The sequence below is a fragment of the Bombina bombina genome, chromosome 3 (genome assembly GCF_027579735.1).
Source record: "Bombina bombina isolate aBomBom1 chromosome 3, aBomBom1.pri, whole genome shotgun sequence".
Taxonomy (NCBI): domain Eukaryota; kingdom Metazoa; phylum Chordata; class Amphibia; order Anura; family Bombinatoridae; genus Bombina; species Bombina bombina.
In genome coordinates, this window is record NC_069501.1 from 660473771 (window position 1) to 660501627 (window position 27857).

Genomic DNA, 27857 nt, shown 5'->3' on the forward strand with positions numbered 1-27857 from the left:
CATCCTTCAAGAAAAACATGATTTTCATGCAGGACAATGCTCCATCACACACGTCCAAGTACTCCACAGCGTGGCTGGCAAGAAAGGGTATAAAAGAAGAAAATCTAATGACATGGCCTCCTTGTTCACCTGATCTGAACCCCATTGAGAACCTGTGGTCCATCATCAAATGTGAGATTTACAAGGAGGGAAAACAGTACACCTCTCTGAACAGTGTCTGGGAGGCTGTGGTTGCTTCTGCACGCAATGTTGATGGTGAACAGATCAAAACACTGACAGAATCCATGGATGGCAGGCTTTTGAGTGTCCTTGCAAAGAAAGGTGTCTATATTGGTCACTGATTTGTTTTTGTTTTGTTTTTGAATGTCAGAAATGTATATTTGTGAATGTTGAGATGTTATATTGGTTTCACTGGTAAAAATAAATAATTGAAATGGGTATATATTTGTTTTTTGTTAAGTTGCCTAATAATTATGCACAGTAATAGTCACCTGCACACACAGATATCCCCCTAAAATAGCTATAACTAAAAAAAAACTAAAAACTACTTCCAAAACTATTCAGCTTTGATATTAATTAGTTTTTTGGGTTCATTGAGAACATGGTTGTTGTTCAATAATAACATTAATCCTCAAAAATACAACTTGCCTAATAATTCTGCACTCCCTGTATTCAAACCAAAAAATAGAATAAAAATAGATTGAAGATTCTCAGTGTACCTGTGGAATACAAAAGACAAAAATAGTGCAAAATTGCTTTATAAATCCTACATATAAATGAAATGAGGCTTAACATAAATAGCCAACGCGTTTCGGCCCTTCCTTAGGCCTTTTTCAAGACTTAGGCTATTATATGTATTTTTAATGTTTTAAGAATTTGTGAATGATATCAGTTTTTAATTTATGTTACATGGATCCATGAGTACATTTTTATGTTTTTATGTGAAGTTTCTTATGTCTAATGCTATTTAACTGGTTATATTTTTTCTAACTGTGTACATGCTATATAATAAATTTGTAGAAATTACACATTTACCTAAACTACTCATATTGACTTATTCTAGATTTATCCTTCGCCCACTTTGAGGCGCTCCCTAGATCCCTTTCTTATTCTAAGAAGAATTTTAGACAGACTTCTTTCTTGTTTCTTCCACTTCCTTTATTATTCGCTTGGCATATGAAACAGCGGGACATAAGCCTCCTCAAAGGATTATGGCTCATTCAACTAGAGCTGTGGTTTCATCCTGGGCCTTTAATAATGAGGCCTCTATGGAGCAGATTTGTAGGACGGCTCCCTGGTCCTCCTTACATACCTTTTCAAAATTTTACAAATTTGACGTTTTGCTTCGGCTGAATCAGCTTTTGGGAGAAAGGTTTTGCAGGCTGTGGTGCCCTCAGAATTAGGGTCCGCCTCTCTTTTACCCTCCCATTTTCATTCAGTGTCCTCTAGAGCTTGGGTATATGTTTCCCACAAGTAATGATTGAAGCAGTGGACTCTCCTCATATTAAGAAGGAAAACATAAATTTTGCTTACCATATAATTTCCTTTCCTTCTGTATGAGGAGAGTCCACGGCCCCCGCCCGTTTTTCTCTGTTGGGCGAACCTACATTTTTGTTTTTTCTTCTGGCACCCTTTATACTCTTATATTTCTCCTACTGTTCCTTGTTCCCTTGGCAGAATGATTGGGATAAAAGGGAAGTGGGGGAGGTATTTAAGCCTTTGACTGCGGTGTCTTTGCTTCCTCCTGGTGGCCAGGTTCTGTATTCCCACAAGTAATGAATGAAGCCGTGGACTCTCCTCATACAGAAGGAAATGAAATTATTCGGTAAGCATCATTTGTTTGTTGGTGGGGCACTGACCATGCTGCCTCTATGGACCAGCCACCACTGTTTCTAATTTACGAAACATATTCTAGATTGATAAAAACCTTTTTTTTATGACACAAGCTTTGATCATTTTAAATTATGTATATTATTTCAAAATTATATAGCAGTATTTTTAATTGGACTCGCTTTGAATCTACATTTCCTACTTCCTGGAGTATTCAAATGTTAAAAAAAAGCAGAGAACAAACCTGTTCAATATGCTTTAGTGGATTAAAGGTACAGTCTACACTAGAATTGTTATTGTTTAAAAAGATAGATAATCTTTTTATTACCCATTCCCCAGTTTTGCATAACTAACACATTTATATTAATATACTTTCTACCTCTGTGATTACCTTGTATCTAAGCCTCTGCAGACTGCCCCCTTATCTCAGTGCTGTTGACAGACATGCAGTTTAGCCAACCAGTACAGACTCCTAAATAACTCCACGGGAGTGAGCACAATGTTATCTATATGACACACATGAACTAGTACTGTCTAACTGTGAAAAACTTTCAAAATGCTCTGAGCTAGGAGGCGGTTTTCAACGGTTTAGAAATCAGTTTGAGGCTACCTAGGTTTAGCTTTTCAAAAATACCATAAAGGGAACAAAGCAAATTTGATGCTAAAAGTAAATTGGAAAGTTTAAAATTGCATGCCCTATCTGAAACATGAAACTTTAATTTAACTAGACTGCCCCTTTAATTTCACTTTGAATTTCCAAAAATACAAGTTTTGATTGTATTTATGAAAGTAGTTTAAAATCCATATGATATTCACATTTGACTTAACACATTTTACTTAAAAACTGCCAAAATGTAAATTTAAAAATGTATTGTTTTATTTCTTATAATGAATTTATACACCTATATACAATGTTTGGCATAGTTATTGCTTTAAAAACACTGTTTAACAAATTATAATGTAAGGTGTGTTTTGGCCAGCCATCTGATTATAGATTTTAAGCCAGTTTTTTTTTTTTTAAAAAAATCTGCATTTTTTTATGTAGGACTTATTTATAGAATAATAAACAACACCCTATACTCCTTTTATATTTAGGGAATGTGTGAGAGTTTCCACAGTTACTTATCAATTTTAGGGTAGGTTTGTATATAATATTTTTATTTTAAAGGTACCCTAAATGTTAAAACACAAATTCCCCTTTTCATTTCATTAACCCCAGATAATATTTTTGCTTTATGCCAGATTTTTTTTGTACACAATAAATAAATGTTTTTTTGTTGTTGTTTTTTAAATACAGGGACTACCCATCAATGTCTACCCTTTTTCCATGTGTTCCTAACGACTTTTTATTAAAAAACCTGTATCTATAGTTCAACAGATTTAATATAGACTGCACTCTTAACTTCTTTCATGAGATGGTGAGAGTCCACAAGTCATCACATGTGTTTAAATCAATCCTGCAGGAGGAGGCAAAGAACCCCACACAACAGAGCATTAAAGGGACATTAAACTGCAGTGCACTGTTATGTCATTGTATCCTATTCCTGCAGCTCTTAACAAAACTCACTTCTTTTTTAATAGGTTAAAGGTCCAATATACTGAAGCTCCACCTCTTTGTACTAGGGGCTGCCATCTTGGAGCTTAGGTGTTCTAACAGTCTGTGATAGAAGCAGTGCACACTCACAGATCAGTGATATTGTCCACTTTTTTACAGCTGTATAATGTGCTTCAGCTTAGTGTGCATGATACATCATGTGAGCTTTACATTTTTGCATATTTTACACAGTTTTACAGTTATACAAATTATATTTAAAAAATAACTCAACAAAATAATTTAGAGCAATGCAGCCACAGCAAAATGTACAGCTCCTGCTTTGTATCACGCACCTTAACCTGAAGCACATTATACAGCTGTAAAAAAATTAGACAATATTATTGTGCACAGCTTATGTCACAGGCTATAACTGACCTCCTGGATGGCAGCCCCCAGCACAAAGAGACGGAGCTTCAGTATCTGGCACCTTTAAACTATTAAAAACAGGAGAACGGCTTTGAAAAGCTGCAGGAACAGGATTAAGTACAATAACATAGTGAGTAGAAACCATTCTAGGGTAGTTATGCCCACCAGTTTAATGTCCCTTTAATCCTTCCCGATTTCCCATGATTCCTTAATTTTTGCATCCAGCAAGGATGATGTTGAAACTTAACTGCCTGTCGATTGTAAGGGGTTTCTAAATGATTTTAGACCCCATTATCCTCCTCAGAGTACTTTCAAACAGGGCAGAGAAGTGAACATAAGTTCAGCCAGGCAGTGAAAATCTTGTCCCTGTGCGGATATGTCACCAGCCCTCCAGGTGAAATGTGGGCATGCCTGCCAATCTCCTAGTCTAGAGTGTGCTACCCATTCTCCAGTTTTGCACAACCAACAGTTATATTAATATACTTTTTACCTCTGTGATTACCTTGTATCTAAGCCTTCTCAGACTGCCACCTTATCTTAGTTCTATTTAAAAATGCCCTGAGATAAAGGGGGCCTGCAGGGGCATAGAAAGAGGCAGACATTTAGATGTTTAAAGTTTATAAAGTATATTAATATAACAATGTTGGTTGCGCAAATCTGGGGAATGGGTAGTAAAGGCGTGATCTATCTTATTAAACAATACACATTTTGGATTAGACTGTCCCTTTAAGCACTTAACAGATTCTCTGATAATCAGGATAACTTCTGACCTGTGCAGACCTCAGAGGATTTAATTTTTTCCACCAAAACAGTGTATGCTCTGTACCTCTTTCCTTCACAGATGGTGGCCATCTTTGATGACACACTGCAATTTCTCTTTAGAGCTTTGGAGTGGTAAGCACCCTTAATAACAAGAGTTTTGCATATATTTATATTTGTTAAACCATGTATTGGTTAAACAGAGCTCTGGTCCTCATTCTCAGCATTCTCTGACAATCAGGATCATTTCTGACCTTCCATCTGTGCAGACCTCAGAGGCTTTATTTTTTACCACCAAAACAGTGTATGCTCTGTACCTCTTTCCTTCACAGATGGTGGCCATCTTTGATGACACACTGCAATTTCTCTTTAGAGCTTTGGAGTGGTAAGCATCCTTAATAACAAGAGTTTTGCATACATTTATATTTGTTTAACCATGTATTGGCACAAACTGTAATTTTTTATATTTTTAAGTACAGTTCCTCTTTTGAAGAGACAGCACCCGTTGTTTTTTTTTCCTGATTCCTCACAGGAACTTTAGTCTTACATTGTTCCAATATTTGTGTGTTCCCCTGAGCAGAGTTAATCCTTTCTGTGCTGCTATATAATTGTAGCTACTAACCTGTTCTTGCTATTCTAAATCATTATGCAGCAAACCAGTTCACTTAAAGTCTTAGGACAAAACACTGATCCCTTAGAATAGCGATCCACTGACAATTTAACCTCTTGTCATAAGTGTTTACTGTGTAAGGAAATGTTGATGTGTCCCCCTACTCAGCTTTGTAACCTATGTTCTGAGTCTGTGTTTATTGTTATACAGGGTCATGCAATGTCACATTTGCAGCAGAGTACTCATGGATTTGTTACCCACCAGGTTTATCCCCATGACAGTTTTACAGACCTGCCATCTAAGAGTATGTTCACTCCTTCGTTTTACAACTGATGGCTTTTATGCCTCTACCAGTTAAACGCAAACACATGCAAAGGGCAAAAGAGAACCCTTTGCAGGCTCTGGGCTTATCTACGTACCTTGTACCCTCCAGGAGTGAATTAGTATCCTTCTCAACTGGGGGGGCGATTATTCAGATACTTTCCTGCCGCATGACAAAAAAAGCTCAGAGTAGGGTTAAGTACCCTGGATGATTTCACTCCTTTTGTCATTTCATGATGCAAAGGTCCTCTGCTTCAGTGTCTTAGAAATCAGACACCTCTAAGTCCATGTGGAAGCCTGGTTCGATTTATTTGGTCTAAGTCCAAACAGACCAAAGTGTCAGCCCCTTCCTCCAAATCAGCATGAAGGTGTAGCCACCAACCCAGACTCAGTTCTGGGGGGATGAGGTTGCAGACTGGACCTTTTTCAAGCGGCTTGGGAGAAATCAGTTCAAGATCCTTGGGTATTGAACATAGTTCCCCAGGGGTACCCCATAGGATTTTGGTCTTGCCCTTCTTGAGCAAGATTTCTCCTGTATCATGTTCTAGAGATTTTTGGCAGGTATAACAGACCTAGAAGCCATGGGAGTATTTACTTTGGTCCCTTTAGAGGAACAGAATCAAGGTTTCTATTTAAACATTTTCATTGTTCCGAAGAAACAGAAAAGTCAATTTGCAAGAAATAAAATCAAATCCTTTATTTCCCCATTGGGGTCAAGGTGAAACAGAAATGAGCAGAACTGAGATAACGCTTCAAGCGCAAAAGCTCTTACTCCTATCTCATCTGTTTCTTGCACATGAGGGACTAGCCAGCCTTCCCTGTCCATGCCTGCAGGCGTGGGGGTGCTGCCCAAACCACTCTACTGATACATTGTTCCTAAGAAAGAAGGGACTTACAGGCTGATCTTGAATCTTAAAACTCTTAATTACAACTTCCAAAATGGATACTTTTTGCACTGTATTACCTTTAGTGCGGAAGGGTCAATTTATGTCTAGTATAGACTTGTTAGATGTATATTTGCATATCCATATTAACAGAAAATCCTACACAATTCCTTAGATTTGTTTTTCTAAACAAGCATTACCAATGAGTGCTGCATCCATTTAGCCTGGAAACAGCAAAGAGAATATTCACAAAGGTTCTCAGAGCTCTTTTGTCCATGGTGAAAGATCAGAGTATAGCATTAGCCCCTTACCTAGACAACATTCTGGTACAGGTTGCTGCTTTTCAGATGGCTCAGGACCATACAAACACAGTTCTTCAGTTCCTTCATTTCCATGGTTGGAAAATTAACCTACCAAAATCCTTCTGTGGCCACAAACCAGAGATTACTTTCTGGGCTATCTCTCACAGATACCAGCAGACTCAAAATAGCAGAAGGCATATGCCCTTCTCCAACAATTTTTTTTCCTTCAGTGCATGGAAGTAGTTGGTCCCATGGTATAGGCTTTAGATGCCGTACCTTTTGCCATATTCCACTTTCTTGGCAGCTTCAAATGTTGCAACAGTGGAATAGAGATTACAGCAACCTGTCTCAGAAAATTTCTTTAGACTTCAAGACAAGTGATTCTTAAACTTGGTGGAATTCTCAACAAACATTGATTCAATGATCCCTATTTCTCAGTCCAAATTGGTCAATAATTACCATGGACACCAGTCTGCTGCGTTAGGTCACAGTCTGGGTTTCCCAGAGAGTGCAGGGACTTTGGTCTCTTCGAGAGGTGAGGTTGCCGATTAACATCATGGAACTCTGTGCAATCTTATGAGCACTTCATAAATAGTTTGCCCCTGTTACCACAGGAATCTTCTGAGGTTTCTGGCAGACAATGTAACAGCAGTCACATCAATCACCAAGGTGGTAGTCAAAGCTCCTTAGCAATGAAAGTGGTTGACCACATTTTGACTTTGGCAGAACGCCATCATTGCATGATTTCACAGTAAAAAAATAGAACAGAAAGCGGCGCCGCATGTGCAAATCAATAGCGCAAGGTGCATCAAACACGGTGAGACACAGGGTACTCGCATATGACTATGGCACTCAGTTGTGCCTGTAGGGACAAGCTGGATTTTAATCAGCAGTCCAGCTAGCTGAACTCTGGTGTGTCTGGAACTCCAGAAGCAAAGGAACACAGGATCTGCAAAGTGATATAGTGGGAGGGCAAACACCCCTCTAGGTAGCGTAGGCTGGGAGATAGACACTGAGCATTGAGAGTTTAAAACATACCAAATGGATTTATTACAAATGATATAAAAACCAAGTAATAAACAACTCATGCTGATTCCAGTGTAATCTCTAGCATAAAATTAGAGAAACTATGCAACACGTTTCTTGGAAGAACCGTTTCATCAGGCATATTGTTTGATGTGAATAAACCCATTATATAGGGCTACACTACCACTAAGTAAAATATAACTCCTCCCCCTCTAAACAACAAACAGCCAATCACAAAACCCTGCATCTCAACAGAACCAAATTGTTGCACCTGTGTCTAATTGCTTGGTGCAAAACAATGTAACAAAGAAAAAACATGTAAAATTGCACCAAGCAATTAGACACAGGTGCAACAATTTGGTTCTGTTGAGATGAAGGGTTTATTCATCTCACCATTGTTGCTTATATAACTATTTTTGTTTTTTTGCATTACTGTTCCTATTTGCTCATTGCCAGCTATTCATATGTATATTGTTTTATAATCAATATCACCATTATATCCTATCTAGCGCCTCCTAGAGGAGATATATTAATATTATATTCTCTCTTTTTTCATTGCATGATTTCAGCATTTCACCCAATTCTGGGTTTGAACAGTTGGGAAGCGGGCATCATCCGTACCTTCAACCCTTTGAATGGTCCTTTAGTCACAGAGTTTTTGACCAGATTGTGAGTCATTGGGGAAGACATAGACCTTATGGCCTCTTGCTTGAATTACAAGCTACCCCAGTATTTAGTAGATCTTGATATCCACAAGCAACTCTAATAGATTATCTAGTGATTCCCTGGTCATTCACTCTGATTTACATATTTCCTCCTTTTGTTTTACAATCCAGGATAATAGCCAGGATAAAATAGGAATGGGCCTTAGTGATTCTAATTCTCTCTGGCATGGCCTCACTGGACTTGTTACGCAAATATATGGTACAAATGTCCTTCAGCCAGCTTTGCATCTTTTGCTCATGAAGGTCCTTCTCTCTCAATGTCCCTTCTTTCATCAAGTCCTCAAATTTCTTTGTCTGACGGCATGGCAATTGTACACCTGAATTTGTATAAAGGTTTTTTCAGATCAAGTGATAAATACATTGATTCAGTCCAGAAAACAGGATGCATTTATCACAAAGTCTGGAACGTTCTCCTTCCCGGTGTAAGTCTAAGAATTACAGTTGGAACTCTTTTAAAATGACTGTTGTGGTAGGAAAAATCTGCAGGCCGCAGTACCTGTTTAAAATCTTTTATCTGCCATATTTCATGGTGGTTTTATGGACTTCACATTTTTGGTATAGGATCCCACATGTGATGACTTGTGGCGAGAGTCCACAAGACCTGCCCTTGTTTTTACATGATAGTTGATGTCAGTACCAGTTGACAATTCTTTTATCCTGCTTTTCCTTTCCTACTTTCTTAATTTCTCCATTCTTTTGGCCATGTGTATGACTAAGGAATCATGGGAAATTTGGAGGGATTAAAGCTCTGTTGTATGGGGTGTTTGCCTCCTCCTGTAGGACTGGACTTTATTCCAACATGTGATGGCGTGTGGATGCTCACCATCATGAAAGAACACTGAGACCATCAGTCATTACACAAATTACAATATATGCAGTGCCCCTGCATGTGTTCTGCTTCGAAGTCCACATATCAGGAGTGCAGACTAGATGTAATTGATGGTCATGCCCTCTGGCTTCTGATTGGTGGTAGGTATCATTTAAAACACAGAAAAAAGTGTAGAAGTGGATGGCCAGACAGCAGTTTTTTAAAGGTTAGTAAAAGGATGCATTTTTAAATGCACATGTCTCTCAAACCACAAATCGATGATACAGGATTAATTAAATAAAAAGAGGCTTCTTGCTTTTATCATTTACTGTTCCTTTAAGTTGGTTCACAGTTGTCCCTGCTAATGCACGCTATTAATGCAAGCTACACAATTTTTTGTGTCTTTCCAGCTTTGATATCTAACTTAAATATTGCAGGCTCAAAATAATTAACTGTAACATAACATTTCCCTTTATTTTATTTTTTTAATGAAGCAAAAGATGAAGTTACAGACAGGACCAACAAAAGATATTCTCAGGAATCACCACCATATATATCCCCACTTTCTCCAAAGTTGCCTAGAACAGAAGCTCATCCTTCTGAAGGTAGGTCATTACAGCACTTATCTAATATTGGTAAACTGTTGCAAATGCTCAAACATTTATAGTTTCCTCTACTTTTGTGTTAGTTGATATTGAGCATATTGACATGAAATAGCAGTAATAAAATATGCCTTTTTCAAAGACAGGTATAATCTTTTTCAATTTTAATTAAATCTTAGAGCATATGCACAAATATGTGTAACTGATTCTCATCTGCTCACTGGTTAATAATTACAGTTCCCACTACGACTATGGAGAACATTTGGAAGGCCATCTTTTTGAACGAGGAGTCTCTTATTCCTCTAGTATGCCTTGTGATTACTATGGGGAACGGTTATCACTTGAAACACCATGAGTTTTTACTGTGGGGGTGGCTATACCAGCTCCCCCTACCTCTCATCTTTAGTTAGAGAACATCTTATTCCACATTTAACAGAAGGTGATAGAACCACTAGGCACCAGGAAACTATAAGGGTAATTTGTGCTCTTTTATAGACATCTGTATTTTACTGTGGGGGTGGCTATACCAGCTCCCCCTACCTCTCATCTTTAGTTAGAGAACATCTTATTCCACATTTAACAGAAGGTGATAGAACCACTAGGCACCAGGAAACTATAAGGGTAATTTGTGCTCTTTTATAGACATCTGTATTTTAATTCCATATGTTGGTGTTAGCAAATCATGATTATGGTACTGTACACGTCACCGGCTCCCTGTATTACAATGGGATCTCTCTGGGAGGATTGGTATGGGGCAGGTCCATAGTTTAACAGACAACAGTTTTTTGCATATACAGCATAAAACATTTCAATTAAATTTAATTGAAACACTAATCACTTTTATAGAGCTCTATTTGGCCACTCATTTACAATACAGACATTGGGGTTCTATTCTGTGAAACCAGTGTATACCACTGATAGCATATTGTGTGTTTTTAATTGCTACCCCTTTTCTCGTAAGGGGTTAACAATATATTAATATTCACTGTGTAAATGTCCTTTGATGATTACCTTATATTACATTTGATATGCTTATTTACACAGATTTGCAACACAATACTTATATCTAAAGTGATGGTAAATTCTAGTGTTTGTCAAATGCTAGGATTTACCATTGGAACAAATAAAGGGGGCTTCCATTCATAAAGTATAAAATACTTCATTCTAAAAGCTCCTTTATTTGTTTGCAACGTTCCCTGCAGTAAACTGCTAAGGCAGCCCACGGCAGACCGCTATTTGGCTGTGAGGTGACATTTCCACCTCTAAGCCAATAGCCGTGCGGGAAATCTGGCTTGATGACGCATATTACTGCACATAGATGTCTTGTGTGATTGGCTCACCCATGTGCATTGCTATTTCTTCAACAAAGAATATATGATGGTTTTTGTACAAATATATATATCTATACCTATATATATATATATATATATATATATATATATATAATTATATATATGAGTATATATTGGTATAGATATATACAGATATATGTAGGAATTATCTGTTTAGAATAAAACATAGAACATATTCTGCTATGTGCAGAACATTGGAAATACAATATAAATGTACTGTATGTGTGTATATATATATATATATATATATAACTATATATATATATATATATATATAACTATATATATATTGTATATACACACAGTACATGTATCTTTGTGGTAATTGCTGTCTGCTATTACTTGTTGACACAATTATGGAGCATACTCTAACTGTCCCCATTAACTTCGATCCTTTAGAGGGTAGATCCTCTTATCCAGTGTATTTTTGTAAATTAACTCCTATTGTTCCACCAGTTCAACTATGTAATTCATGTATGGATTACCTTATGCATTCAAACCAGTAAAATGCTGCCCTTGCCTCTAAAGGAATATGTCCTCCTTCTGTGTGTACTGTTCTTCAGATTTTGCTCCAAGATTTTAAGATTTTGTGCGCTCTACTGAGTCTGAGATGTTGGCAGCCATGCCCCCTCCAAGTAAGCGCAAAAGAGTTTTCCACAAACAAATTTCTGCTGATTTATCTCATCATTCTAAATATCTTAAAGGCACAGTCAACACCAAAATTGTTATTGTTTAAAAAAATAGCTAATGCCTTTATTACCCATTCCCCAGCTTTGCACAACCAACATTGTTATATTAATATACTTTACAACCTTCAAACCTCTAAATTTCTGCATATTTCTAAGCCACTAAAGACAGCCTCTTATCACATGCTTTTTTATTAGCTTTTGACAACAGAGGGGTGCTAGTTCATGTGAGCCATATAGATAACATTGTGGTCACGCCTGTGGAATGTGCACAACACAGCACTAATTGGCTTAAATGCAAGTCAATAGATAATAAATAAAAAGTCATGTGATCAGGGGGCTGTCAGAAGAGGCTTAGATACAAGGTAATCATAGTGGTAATAAGTATATTACTATAACCGTGTTTGCTGTGCGAAACTGGGGAATCGGTAATAGAGGGATTATCTATCTTTTTAAAAATAAAATTTCTAGAGTTGACTGTCCCTTTAAGATCAGTCATGCAAAACAGTTGCTTTCAGGCTCTAAAACCACAGAATTTTATATTTTTTGATGGTGAAGTACTTCCTGATAATCAGGAGTCTGTCAAAATGCTGTTTCCTCCTCCTTTATCTTTAAGATTGAATATCTTAGACCTCTATTAAAGGAAGTTTTATGTACCTTCGGTGTACAGAACTTTAAGCCCCCGGAACAAAAATCCATTAAACAATTGGATTTCATTTTCAAACCTTTGGTAAAACCTCCAGCTGTTTTTTTCTGTTCAAGGGTCAATAACTGAAATTATTATCAAGAGTGGTCCAAGCCTGGTCTTCCCTTTAACCCAACTTCTGCATTTAAAAGGATGTTTCTTTTTCCGAATTCTAGTGTGGAGCTTTGTGAAACAATTCCAAAGGTGTATGGCGACATTCCCACCTTGCTTAAACATACTTCTATTCCTTTAGAGGATAGTACTTCCTTTAAAGACCCCATGGACAGAGAAATATGTTACTTCAGAGGGGTTATTTGTTTAAACCAACTGTTAGTATTGCTTGTGTGTCAATAGCTTTAACTCTTTGGTGAAGATAATTTATCTGAACATATTTCAGATGATTTTGATGGAGATTTTCAACGTTGTTTTCAAAATCAAAAGCTTTCATCTGTTTCACTATTGTGGTCCTTATCAAGATTAATGCCAAAAAACATGGCATTATTAATTTTAGGAAGAAAAGCCTTTGTGACTCAAATCTTGGTCGGCTGACATGGTTTCAAAGTCTAGACTTTTATCTCTTCCTTTTCAGGTTAAGATTTTATTTGGACCTGGTATAGGTGCTTGACCTTCTAATTGCTTTTGTTCCTTTTGTCAATCAAAGAATTCTCGTCACAAAAACAAGATTCTTCCAGGAAGTCTACTCCTTCTTGTAAGGCTACCAAGTCAAAGAAGCTTTCTTCATCTACTAAGTTCGTATGAATGTGTGACCCTTGATCCAGATACTCATATGGTAGGGGGCAGATTACGCCTTTTTCAGAAAACCTGGTCGCAATCTGTACGAGATCCTTAGGTGTTAACCATAGTTTCTCAAGTTTAAAGAATGGGTTTCAGATAAAGGCCTCAGCGAGGAAGGTTTATTCTGTTCCTATGTTCCAAAGGACCCTGTAAAGGCTCAAGATGCTTACCTACAAAACCTTATCGAGAAGGATCATCTTTAGTTATTTCGATTATCTTACCAGGACAAACATTTTCACTTGGTTGTTCTTCCATTTAGTCTTGCAACTTCTATCAGAATTTTCTTCTTAAAATATGAGGAGAGTCCACGGCTTCATTCCTTACTTGTGGGATATACAGAATCTAGTCACCAGGAGGAGGCAAAGACACCCTAGCCAAAGGCTTAAATACCTCCCCCACTTCCCTCATATCGCAGTCATTCTTTGCCTTTCGTCACAGGAGGTTGGCAGTGTCAGAAGATTCGGAATAGTTCCTTATGAGATGCAGGGAGAGTCTTTCTGCGAACCCATCCAGACTCATTTTAACAGCAAATAAGCAATCAGTGTTGACGAGTTTCACTGCCTGCTTCCATCACTCAAGTCCATGTCAGGAGTGATGCTACAGGACTGTCAAACTTGAGAGGCTGTGTTTCTGTTCCACGGCATAGATTCCGGTAAGATCGTTTCATTTATTTAAACACACAAGATAATGCAAGATGACAGGGTCACAGTGTGGCTCCTTCTATCTGTATGGAATGAAGGGTAAATATCTCCTGAGGGGGGATTATTGAACAGTGGGGATTAATCTTATCAGTTTTTATTTGATTATACTGAGTTATATGTGAGATGTTTTCTGAGGCTCATAGGCTAAGGTTGGAACATACAGGTTACCTTAGAGGTGTAGCTTTACAAGCTTGGCGCACTTTTCCTTAGCGGAGACGGTCCTAGGTTGCGCTCCATGTGACCGGGTGTGGTCGTAGATTCACTTCCTACTCTCTGATCGCGCTGGTTATCAGAGAGAAGTGGTTTTCTCTGTGTGCCTGGGTCATAGGAGGTGGTGAGTGCCCCAGCCATTGGGGGTATAAAGGTGCCGGTTTTTATTTATTTAATATAATGTTTACTATTGTTATATTAGGACATAGCCCATAGCTATGGAGGACTCTGACATTTTAGAGGGTACTCCCTCTATACCTAAGACTAATTCCTGTTTATATTGTGGGGAGGTCGAGGTATACTCGCCCTCTCAATTATGTTCCACATGCCTAGAAAAAGTGATTATATCAAAAAAGGTTAACATGTTTGATACCACTGAATCTTCCACGTCTGAGGGGTCCCCGTCCTGTGAGGTGTGCACCCTGCTTTCATCTCCTAATACACATGCAGTTTCCCATAGCATGCCTGATCCTCCATCTGGAGGAGGCCTTTTACCTCCAGACTTCACTGCGCAGTTACAAACGGCGGTGTCTGCGGCCATTAGTGCTTTACCTCGTCCTGCTTAGCGCAAGCGAAAGGTCAAATATTGCTATCCTTTCCAGGGGTTATCATTCGGTTTATTGGCTATACAGGGAGTGCAGAATTATTAGGCAAATGAGTATTTTGACCACATCTTCCTCTTTATGCATGTTGTCTTACTCCAAGCTGTATAGGCTCGAAAGCCTACTACCAATTAAGCATATTAGGTGATGTGCATCTCTGTAATGAGAAGGGGTGTGGTCTAATGACATCAACACCCTATATCAGGTGTGCATAATTATTAGGCAACTTCCTTTCCTTTGGCAAAATGGGTCAAAAGAAGGACTTGACAGGCTCAGAAAAGTCAAAAATAGTGAGATATCTTGCAGAGGGATGCAGCACTCTTAAAATTGCAAAGCTTCTGAAGCGTGATCATCGAACAATCAAGCGTTTCATTCAAAATAGTCAACAGGGTCGCAAGAAGCGTGTGGAAAAACCAAGGCGCAAAATAACTGCCCATGAACTGAGAAAAGTCAAGCGTGCAGCTGCCAAGATACCACTTGCCACCAGTTTGGCCATATTTCAGAGCTGCAACATCACTGGAGTGCCCAAAAGCACAAGGTGTGCAATACTCAGAGACATGGCCAAGGTAAGAAAGGCTGAAAGACGACCACCACTGAACAAGACACACAAGCTGAAACGTCAAGACTGGGCCAAGAAATATCTCAAGACTGATTTTTCTAAGGTTTTATGGACTGATGAAATGAGAGTGAGTCTTGATGGGCCAGATGGATGGGCCCGTGGCTGGATTAGTAAAGGGCAGAGAGCTCCAGTCTGACTCAGACGCCAGCAAGGTGGAGGTGGAGTACTGGTTTGGGCTGGTATCATCAAAGATGAGCTTGTGGGGCCTTTTCGGGTTGAGGATGGAGTCAAGCTCAACTCCCAGTCCTACTGCCAGTTTCTGGAAGACACCTTCTTCAAGCAGTGGTACAGGAAGAAGTCTGCATCCTTCAAGAAAAACATGATTTTCATGCAGGACAATGCTCCATCACACGCGTCCAAGTACTCCACAGCGTGGCTGGCAAGAAAGGGTATAAAAGAAGAAAATCTAATGACATGGCCTCCTTGTTCACCTGATCTGAACCCCATTGAGAACCTGTGGTCCATCATCAAATGTGAGATTTACAAGGAGGGAAAACAGTACACCTCTCTGAACAGTGTCTGGGAGGCTGTGGTTGCTGCTGCACGCAATGTTGATGGTGAACAGATCAAAACACTGACAGAATCCATGGATGGCAGGCTTTTGAGTGTCCTTGCAAAGAAAGGTGGCTATATTGGTCACTGATTTGTTTTTGTTTTGTTTTTGAATGTCAGAAATGTATATTTGTGAATGTTGAGATGTTATATTGGTTTCACTGGTAAAAATAAATAATTGAAATGGTTATATATTTGTTTTTTGTTAAGTTGCCTAATAATTATGCACAGTAATAGTCACCTGCACACACAGATATCCCCCTAAAATAGCTAAAACTAAAAACAAACTAAAAACTACTTCCAAAAATATTTAGCTTTGATATTAATCAGTTTTTTGGGTTCATTGAGAACATGGTTGTTGTTCAATAATAAAATTAATCCTCAAAAATACAACTTGCCTAATAATTCTGCACTCCCTGTAGCTGATAGACGGTTATCTGATAATGAAGTTCTTTCTGATACTTCAGAGTGTGAACTTTCTGGGTCTGAATCGGCTGCCTCTAAGCCACCGATTGCAGAGGAACCAGATTTAAGATTTAGGATGGAACACTTGCGCTTGTTTTTAAAGAGGTTCCAGAGGTGAAACTGCTTGAAGAACCTTTAATTCCTAAACTGGATAGAGTTTACATAGACAGGGTTGTTCCTCAGACTTTCCCTGTTCCTGTAAAGATGGCAAACATTATTAAGAACGAATGGGAGAGGATTGTTTTTTTCCTTCACCTATTCGTCTGCCTTTAAGAAACTGTTCCCGGTTCCAGACTCTCAATTGGAGTTGTGGGGTTCCGTCCCTAAGGTGGATGGCGCTGTCTCCACGCTTGCAAAATGCACTACTATCCCACTGGAGGATAGTTTGTCGTTCAAAGAGCCCATGAATAAAAAGATGGAAACTCTGTTAAGAAAGACGTTTCAACATTCGGGATATTTCAACCAGCGGCGGCAGTTGCCGCCATTACGGGAGCAGCTACCTACTAGTGTGACTCCTTATCGGAATTGATCGCGGTGGAAGGTCCCCTCAATATTATTCTTGATAGAATTAAGGCTTTAAGGGTTTCTAATTCTTTTATTTGTGATGCAAATATGCTAATTATTTGTTTAATGGCTAAGACTGCTGGGTTTTATGGTCAGGCCTGCCGGGCTCTGTAGCTGAAGTCTTGGTGTGCGGACTTGACTTCCAAGTCTAGACTCCTTTCCCTTCCATTCAAGGGTAAGATTTTGTTTGGTCCAGGCCTGGACTCCATTATTTCCACGGTTACAGGGGCAAGGGTGCCTTTCTACCGCAAGATAAGAAGAACAGATATAAGGGACAACCTAATAATTTTCGTTCCTTTCTTCTGACACATGCCAGCTCCAGCAATCCTCTGCTAAGACCGAGCAACCTAAGACTTGGAAGCCAGCTCAGTCCTGGAATAAGTCCAAGCAGAACAAGAAGCCCGCTGAGACTAAATCGGCATGAAGGGGTCGCCCCCGATCTGTCTATAGATCAGGTATGGGGCAGACTTTCGCTCTTCTCAGAAGCTTGGTTCAGGGATGTGCATGGTCCTGGAGGTCATTGCTCGGGTTACAGAATTGGGTTCAAGTCTCTTCCACCCAAGGGCAGATTTCTTCTCTCAAATCTGTCATCAAAACCCGAGAAGAGGGATACCTTTCTGGGGTGTGTTCGGGTTCTGTCCTCCTTAGGAGTCATTGTCCCGGTTCTCATAGAGGAACGAGGCTTAGGACACTACTTAAACCTTTTCGTGGTCCCAAAATAGGAGGCAAATTTCCGCCCGATTCTGGACCTAAAGTGCTTAAACAAGTTTCTGAACGTCCCCTCGTTCAAGATGGAGACCACTATAGATCTGAAGGATGCTTACCTTCATGTCCCAATCCACAGGGAACACTTTCAGTTCCTAAGGTTTGCTTTCCTGGACCAGCACTTCCAGTTTATTGCTCTTCCGTTTGGCCTAGCTACTGCCCCAAGAATTTTCACAAAGATTCTGGGGGCTCTCTTGGCCGTGGCCAGAACCCAGGGCATTGCAGTAGCACCTTACTTGGACGATGTTCTGGTACAAGCACCATCCTTTCGTCTAGCGGAATAACATTCAGAATCTCTTTTCTCTCTTCTTCAATCCCATGGATGGAAGATAAACTTAGAAAAAAGTTCTCTTATTCCAAGAATTCCTGGGCACTATAATAGACTCACTAGTCATGAGGATATTTCTTTCAGACTAGAGACACTACAAGCTGGCTTCAGCATGTCTTGCCCTCAGGACCTCCTCAGGGCCCTCTGTGGCGCAGTGTATGGAGGTGATTGGTCTCATGGTGTCATAATTCCCTTTGCCAGGTTCCGTCTCAGACCGTTACAACTGTGCATGCTGAGACAGTGGAACGGCAATCATTCGAATCTGTCTCAACAGATCTCTCTGGACAACCAGTCAAGAGAATCGCTTTCTTGGTGGCTCTGTCCAGATCACCTGTCCAGAGGGACATCCTTTTTTAGACCATCCTGGGAGATTGTGACTACAGATGGGAGTCTCTCAGGATGTGGAGCAGTTTGGGGAGCCAAGAAGGCTCAGGGCCTTTGGTCTCGGGAGGAGAGCTCTCTTCCGATCAGCATTCTGGAACTTCGAGCAATCTTCAATGCTCTGAAGGCCTGCCCCAGTCTGGGTTTGTCCCAGTTTATCAGATTCCAATCGGACAATATCACCTTGTGGCTTACATCAACTACCAGGGAGGAACGAGGAGCTCCCTAGCAATGAGGGAGGTATCTTGGATTCTGCAGTGGGCGGGGGCCCACAACTGTTCGCTGTCAGCTATCCACATTCCTGGTGTGGAGAACTGGGAAGTGGATTTTCTCAGCAGACAATCCTTTCATCCAGTGGAATGGTCTCTCAATCCTGAGGTGTTTGCGGAGATATGCAACAGGTTGGGGACTCGGAGATACATCTCATGGCGTCCCGTCTCAATACCAAGCTACCCAGGAATGGGTTGAGATCCAGGGATACTCAGGCGGAGCTAATAGATGCATTAGTGGTGCCTTCGAGGTTCAGTATCATATACCTTTTTCCGTCATTACCTCTCCTTCCTCGAGTAGTGGCCCGTATCAAGCAGAAGCGGGCATCAGTGATACTGATTGCTCCATCGTGGCCGCGAATGATGTGGTTTGCAGATCTAGTGGGGATGTCGTCATCTCCTCCATTGAAGTTACCTTGTCCCAGGGATCTGCTGGAACAAGGTCCTTTTGTTCATCAAACTCTAGATTCTCTGAGGCTGACTGCGTGGAGATTGAACGCTTAGTCCTAGCCAAGAGAGGTTTCTCTGAGAGAGTTAGTGATACTCTCATTCAAGCTCGGAAGCCGGTTACTCATCGCATTTATCATAAGTTGTGGAGGACCTACTTATTCTGGTGTGAAGAGCGTGGATTCCCCTGGCATAAGGTCAGGGTTTCCAGGATTCTTTCCTTTCTCCAGGATGGTCTGGAGAAGGGCCTTTCTGCTAGCTCCCTTAAGGGACAGATTTCGGCCCTATCTTTTTACTTTTGTTCAGGCTCTGGCTAGACTCAGGCCTGTGTTTAGATCTAGGGCTCCTCCTTGGAGTTTAAATCTTGTTCTTAAAATTTTGCAGAAGGCTCTGTTTGAGCCTATGCATGTAGTTGGAAGGTTCTTTTTCTATTGGTTATTGCTTCTGCGTGCAGAGTCTCTGAAATGGCTGCCTTGCAATATGAGCCTCCTTAACTAGTATTTCATGGTGATAAGACTGTTCTTCGTACTGGGTTAGGTTTTCTTCCTAAGGTCATTTCAGATCGCGACATCAATCAGGAGATTGCGGTTCCTTCCTTGTGTCCTAATCCTTCTTCTTTGAAGAAACGGTTACTTCATCATTTGGATGTGGTTCGGGCCTTGAAGTTCTATCTTCAGGCTACGAAGGAGTTTAGACAGATTTCTTCTTTGTTTGTTGTCTATTCTGGGAAGTGTAGGGGGCAGAAGGCCTCAACCATTTCTTTATCTTTTTGAGTAGACCTCATGGCTTCTTGTTTACAAACATATTTTTGAGATATTTTGCAAAGTCCAGGGATCCTTAGGTGAAATTAATAGGTGCTCTAGCAGCTCCCTGGTCATTTCATCTTACTTACTTATTTCCTCCAACGGTTCTTCTTCCGAGTGATGTCTCTGATCAAACAATAGCAATATTGATCTGATTGTTCTAGCTTGGCCCCGCAAAACTTAGCTAGCAGATCTAGTTTGGATATCCAGTTGTCCTCCGTGGTCTCTTCCGTTAAAGCACAACCTTTTATCTCAATCTCCTTTCTATCATCAAGATCTTGAGTCTCTCAACTTGAAGGCACGGAAGTTGAACATTTGATTTTAAAACAGTAAGGTTCTATGGTAAGGTAGTTGAAACCTTTATTTAGGCTAGAAAGCCTGTAACAAAAAAAGATATCATAAAACTTGGAAAGTTACTCTCCTTTGGTGTTCAAAAGAATCAACTTAGTTGGCATACTTTAAAGTGACACTTAACCGAACATTTTTTGTTTCATAATTCAGGTAGAGAATACAATTTTAAACAACATTCCAATTTACTTCAATTATCTAATTTGCTTAATTTTTTAGATATCCTTTGTTGAAGAAATAGCAATGCACATAGGTGAGCCAATCACATAAGGCATCTATGTGCAGCCACCAATCAGCAGCTACTGAGCCTATCTAGATATGCTTTTCAGCAAAGAATATCAAGAGAATAAAGCAAATTAAACAATAGAAGTAAATTAGAAAGTTATTTAAAATTGCATGCTCTTTCTAAATCATGAAAGAAAAAATTTAGGTTTCATGTCCCTTTAAGTATTCCTAGAACTCTTCATTTTCTACAAGAGGGCATATATAAGGTTTATCTGCTAGCTCTTTAAAAGGTCTGATTTTAGCTCTGTCTGTATTGTACAATAAAAAAATTGAAAAACTTCCTGACATTCAGTGTTTTGTTCAGTCCTGTATTTATACCCATTTCTCCTCTGTGGAATCAAAATTTGGTTTTGCAGGTTTTTACTTTTGAACCCATGTATTCTTTGGACATTAAGCTTCTGTCTTAGAAGGAGGGACACAGGAAAAAGCAGAAAATTCAGAAACTCTTTTTGCAGATTATATTGCCAGAAGAGTTTCCGAATTATCTGCTATTTCCTGTGTCCCTCCTTATCTATTTTTTTACCAAGATAAGGCAGTTTTTAGAACAAAATGTGATCTTTTACCAAAGGTTGTGTCTTTTATTAACATCAATTGAGAAATGATTGTTCCTTTCTTTTGTCCTATTCCTCAAAATTCAAAAGAAAGACTTCTTTATAATTTAAATGTAGTTAAAGGGACAGTCAACACCAGAATTTCTGTTTTTTAAAAAGATAGCTAATCCCTTTATTACCCATTCCCAAGTTTGCATAACAAACATAGTTATAATAATACATGTTTCTCTTGTTAAGTGTGTTCAGTCCACGGGTCATCCATTACTTATGGGATATATTCTCCTTCCCAACAGGAAGTTGCAAGAGGATCACCCAAGCAGAGCTGCTATATAGCTCCTCCCCTCACATGTCATATCCAGTCATTCTCTTGCAAGTCTCAACAAAGAAGGAGGTCGTGAGAGGAGTTGGAATTTTTTTACTTAATTATTCTTCAATCAAAAGTTTGTTATTTTAAATGGCACCGGCGTGTGCTGTTTTTTCTCTCAGGCAGTATTTAGAAGAAGAATCTGCCTGCGTTTTCTTTGATCTTAGCAGACGTAACTAAGATCCACTGGCTGTTCTCGCACATTCTGAGGAGTGGGGTAACTTCAGAAAAGGGAATAGCATGCGGGGTCCCCTGCAAATGAGGTATGTGCAGTAAAATATTTTCTAGGAATGGAATTGACTAAGAAAACACTGCCGATACCCATATGATGTAAGTACAGCCTAAAATGCAGTAGTAGCGGTATCAAGCTGGTAAATGTATGCACAGTAGAGTTATTTTCTAGGGAATAGAATTTGACAAAAAAAATACTGTTAATACTGAAATAATGTATGAGCCTTAACTGCAGTAGAAGCGACTGGTAGCAGGCTTAGTGATAACTTTACACAACATCTGAAATGTTGTTTTTTAAAACGTTTACTGGCATGTTAATCGTTTTGTGAGGTACTTTGGTGATAAATCTCTTGGGGCATGATTTTTTTCACATGGCTAACGTATTTTTCTGCATAGAAACCGTTATAGCTGGTCTCCCACTGTTGTAATATGAGTGGGAGGGCCTTTTTGTTAGCGCCTTGTTGCGCAGTTAAAATTCAATCATAGTCTTCCTGTTTCTTCCTCCTTGATCCAGGACGTCTCCAGAGAGCTCAGGGGTCTTCAAAATTTATATTTGAGGGAGGTAATCAGTCACAGCAGACCTGTGACAGTGTGTTTGACTGTGATAAAAACGTTAACTGTTAAATTGATTATCTGTTTTTTGGGTATTAAGGGGTTAATCGTCCTTTTGCTAGTGGATACAATCCTCTGCTAATTTCATACATTTAATTTAAAGATTTGGTTGCTATAACTGAATTAGTTCATTGTTATTTCAACTGTAATTGTTTTTTTGGTGTTTTTAAAAGCGCAGCAGCGTTTTTACATTGCTTGAAAATTTTCTGAAAGTAATTTCCAAGCTTGCTAGCCTCATTGCTAGTCTGTTTAAACATGTCTGATACAGATGAATCTGCTTGTTCATTATGTTTAAAAGCCAATGTGGAGCCCAATAGAAATATGTGTACCAATTGTATTGATATTACTTTAAATAAAGGTCAGTCTTTACCGGTAAAGAAATTATCACTAGACATCGAAGGGGAAGTTATGACGCCTAACTCTCCTCACGTGTCAGTACCTGCGCCTCCCGCTCAGGAGGTGCGTGATGTTGTGGCGCCAAGTACATCAAGGCCCTTACAAATCACTTTGCAAGATATGGCTAATGTTATGAAAGAAGTATTATCTAATTTGCCTGAGTTAAGAGGCAAGCGCGATAGCTCTGGGTTAAGGACAGAGCGCGCTGATGACACGAGAGCCATGTCTGATACTGCGTCACAATTTGCAGAACATGAGGACGGAGAGCTTCATTCTGTGGGTGACGGATCTGATCCAGGGAGACCGGATTCAGAAATTTTAAATTTAAGCTTGAGAACCTCCGTGTATTGCTAGGGGAGGTGTTAGCGGCTCTGAATGATTGTGACACGGTCGCAATCCCAGAGAAGTTATGTAGGCTGGATAAATACTATGCGGTTCCGGTGTGTACTGACGTTTTTCCTATACCTAAAAGGCTTACAGAGATTATTAGCAAGGAGTGGGATAGACCCGGTGTGCCCTTTTCCCCTCCTCCGATATTTAGAAAAATGTTCCCAATAGACGCTACCACACGAGACTTATGGCAGACGGTCCCTAAGGTGGAGGGAGCAGTTTCTACTTTAGCTAAGCGCACCACTATCCCGGTGGAGGATAGTTGTGCTTTCTCAGATCCAATGGATAAAAAATTAGAAGGTTACCTTAAGAAAATGTTTGTTCAACAAGGTTTTATATTACAGCCCCTTGCATGCATTGCGCCCGTCACTGCTGCGGCGGCTTTCTGGTTTGAGTCTCTGGAAGAGGCTATTCGCACAGCACCATTGGATGAGATCATGAACAAGCTTAAAGCACTTAAGCTAGCTAATGCATTTGTTTCGGACGCCGTTGTGCACTTAACCAAACTAACGGCTAAGAACTCCGGTTTTGCCATCCAGGCGCGCAGAGCGCTATGGCTTAAATCCTGGTCAGCAGATGTGACTTCTAAATCTAAATTGCTTAATATTCCTTTCAAAGGGCAAACCTTATTCGGGCCCGGCTTGAAGGAAATTATTGCTGACATTACTGGAGGTAAGGGTCACTCCCTTCCTCAGGATAGGGCCAAATCAAAGGCCAAACAGTCTAATTTTCGTGCCTTTCTTAATTTCAAGGCAGGAGCAGCATCAACTTCCTCCGCTCCAAAACAGGAAGGAACTGCTGCTCGTTACAGACAGGGTTGGAAAAGCAACCAGTCCTGGAACAAGGGCAAGCAGGCCAGAAAGCCTACTTCTGCCCCTAAGACAGCATGAAGGAAGGGCCCCCTATCCGGAAACGGATCTAGTGGAGGGCAGACTCTCTCTCTTCGCCCAGGCTTGGGCAAGAGATGTCCAGGATCCCTGGACGTTGGAGATCATATCTCAGGGATACCTTCTGGACTTCAAAGCTTCTCCTCCACAAGAGAGATTTCATCTGTCAAGGTTATCAACAAACCTAATAAAGAAAGAGGCATTTCTGCAATGTGTACAAGACCTCTTAGTAATGGGAGTGATCCACCCAGTTCCGCGAACGGAACAGGGGCAAGGGTTTTACTCAAATCTGTTTGTGGTTCCCAAAAAAGAGGGAACCTTCAGACCAATCTTGGACCTAAAGATCTTAAACAAGTTCCTAAGGGTTCCATCGTTCAAAATGGAAACTATTCGAACCATCCTACCCATGATCCAAGAGGGTCAGTATATGACCACAGTGGATTTAAAGGATGCCTACCTTCACATACCGATTCACAAAGACCATTATCGGTACCTAAGGTTTGCCTTTCTAGACAGGCATTACCAGTTTGTAGCTCTTCCCTTCGGGTTAGCTACAGCCCCGAGAATTTTTACAAAGGTTCTGGGCTCACTTCTGGCGGTACTAAGACCGCGAGGCATAGCGGTGGCTCCGTACCTAGACGACATTCTGATACAAGCGTCGAGTTTTCAAAATGCAAAGTCTCATACAGAGATAGTTCTTGCATTTCTGAGGTCGCATGGGTGGAAAGTGAACGTGGAAAAGAGTTCTCTGTTACCACTCTCAAGGGTTCCTTTTCTAGGGACTCTGATAGATTCTGTAGAGATGAAGATTTACCTGACGGAGTCCAGGTTATCAAAGATTCTAAATGCTTGCCGTGTCCTTCATTCCATTCCAAGGCCATCAGTAGCTCAGTGCATGGAAGCAATCGGCATAATGGTCGCGGCAATGGACATAGTGCCATTTGCGCGCCTGCATCTCAGACCGCTGCAATTATGCATGCTAAGTCAGTGGAATGGGGATTATTCAGATCTGTCCCCTCTACTGAATCTGGACCAGGAGGCCAGAGATTCTCTTCTCTGGTGGTTGTCGTGGGTTCATCTGTCCAAAGGAATGACTTTTCGCAGGCCAGATTGGACGATTGTAACAACAGATGCCAGCCTACTAGGCTGGGGCGCAGTCTGGAACTCCCTGAAGGCTCAGGGATCGTGGACTCAGGAGGAGAAACTCCTCCCAATAAATATTCTGGAATTAAGAGCAATATTCAATGCTCTTCTAGCTTGACCTCAGTTAGCAACACTGAGGTTCATCAGATTTCAGTCGGACAACATCACGACTGTGGCTTACATCAACCATCAAGGGGGAACCAGGAGTTCCCTAGCGATGTTAGAAGTCTCCAAGATAATTCGCTGGGCAGAGTCTCACTCTTGCCACCTGTCAGCGATCCACATCCCAGGCGTGGAGAACTGGGAGGCGGACTTTCTAAGTCGCCAGACTTTTCATCCGGGGGAGTGGGAACTTCATCCGGAGGTCCTTGCTCAACTGATTCATCATTGGGGCAAACCAGAACTGGATCTCATGGCGTCTCGCCAGAACGCCAAGCTTCCTTGTTACGGATCCAGATCCAGAGACCCGGGAGCGGTGCTGATAGATGCTCTAGCAGCCCCTTGGGGTTTCAAGATGGCTTATTTGTTTCCTCCGTTTCCGTTGCTGCCTCGATTGATTGCCAGGATCAAACAGGAGAGAGCATCGGTGATTTTGATAGCGCCTGCGTGGCCACGCAGGACCTGGTATGCAGACCTAGTGGACATGTCGTCCTGTCCACCATGGTCTCTACCTCTGAGGCAGGACCTTCTAATTCAGGGTCCTTTCAACCATCCAAGCCTAATTTCTCTGAGGCTGACTGCATGGAAATTGAACGCCTGATTCTATCAAAGCGTGGTTTCTCGGAGTCGGTTATTGATACATTAATACAGGCTCGGAAACCAGTTACCAGAAAAATTTACCATAAGATATGGCGTAATTATTTATATTGGTGTGAATCCAAGAGTTACTCATGGAGTAAGGTCAGGATTCCTAGGATATTGTCTTTTCTACAAGAGGGTTTAGAAAAGGGTTTATCTGCTAGTTCGTTAAAGGGACAGATTTCTGCTCTGTCTATTCTTTTACACAAACGCCTGGCAGAAGTTCCAGACGTTCAGGCTTTTTGTCAGGCTTTAGCTAGGATTAAGCCTGTGTTTAAGACTGTTGCTCCGCCGTGGAGCTTAAACTTAGTTCTTAAAGTTCTTCAAGGTGTTCCGTTTGAACCCCTTCATTCCATTGATATTAAGCTGTTATCTTGGAAAGTTCTGTTTTTGATGGCTATTTCCTCGGCTCTAAGAGTCTCTGAGTTATCTGCCTTACATTGTGATTCTCCATATCTGATTTTTCATTCAGACAAGGTAGTTCTGCGTACTAAACCTGGGTTTTTACCTAAGGTAGTTTCTAACAGGAATATCAATCAAGAGATTGTTGTTCCATCATTATGTCCTAATCCTTCTTCAAAGGAGGAACGTCTTTTGCATAATCTGGATGTAGTCCGTGCCCTGAAGTTCTACTTACAGGCAACTAAAGATTTTCGGCAAACTTCTTCTCTGTTTGTCGTTTATTCTGGACAGAGGAGAGGTCAAAAGGCTTCGGCCACCTCTCTCTTTTTGGCTTCATAGCATAATTCGTTTAGCCTATGAGACTGCTGGACAGCAGCCCCCTGAAAGAATTACAGCTCATTCCACTATAGCTGTGGCTTCCACCTGGGCCTTTAAGAATGAGGCCTCTGTTGAACAGATTTGCAAGGCTGCAACTTGGTCTTCACTTCATACCTTTTAAAAATTTTACAAATTTGACACTTTTGCTTCTTCGGAGGCTGTTTTTGGGAGAAAGGTTCTACAGGCAGTGGTTCCTTCTGTTTAATGTTCCTGCCTTGTCCCTCCCATCATCCGTGTACTTTAGCTTTGGTATTGGTATACCATAAGTAATGGATGACCCGTGGACTGAACACACTTAACAAGGGAAAACATAATTTATGCTTACCTGATAAATTTATTTCTCTTGTAGTGTGTTCAGTCCACGGCCCGCCCTGTCTTTTTGAGGCAGTTCTAAATTTAAATTAAAACTCCAGTCACCACTGCACCCTATAGTTTCTCCTTTCTCGTCTCGTTTCGGTCGAATGACTGGATATGACATGTGAGGGGAGGAGCTATATAGCAGCTCTGCTTGGGTGATCCTCTTGCAACTTCCTGTTGGGAAGGAGAATATATCCCATAAGTAATGGATGACCCGTGGACTGAACACACTACAAGAGAAATAAATTTATCAGGTAAGCATAAATTATGTTTTTACCTCTGTAATTACCTTGTATCTAAGCCTCTGCAGACCGCCCCCTTTTTCAGTTAATTTGACAGACTTGCACTTTAGCCAATCCGTGCTCACTACTCTGTAAATTCACATGCGTTAGCTCAATGTAATCTATGTGAAACATATCAACTAATGCCCTCTAGTGGTGAAAAACTGTCAAAATGCTTTCAGATTAGAGGCGGCCTTCAAGGTCTAAGAAATTAGCATATGAACCTCCTAGGTTTAGCTTTCAACTAACAATACCAAGAGAACAATGCAAAATTAGTGATAAAAGTAAATTGGAAAGTTGTTTAAAATTACATGCGCTATTTGAATCATGAAAGTTTTTTCTTTTTTTTACTTGACCGTCCCTTTAACCCCTTAACGAACAAG

The 27857-nt window shown here is 40.4% G+C and overlaps 1 protein-coding gene across 1 annotated transcript in view; it reads left to right on the forward strand.

Annotated features, from left to right (window-relative positions):
- The window catches only part of SCML2 (Scm polycomb group protein like 2), a 787256-nt gene that overhangs the window by 641079 nt on the left and 118320 nt on the right, over positions 1–27857 (forward strand). Inside the window, exon 11 of the mRNA XM_053707393.1 lies at positions 9720–9830. Coding sequence (XP_053563368.1) covers positions 9720–9830 — 111 coding nt within the window. The remainder of the gene's footprint in view (positions 1–9719; positions 9831–27857) is intronic.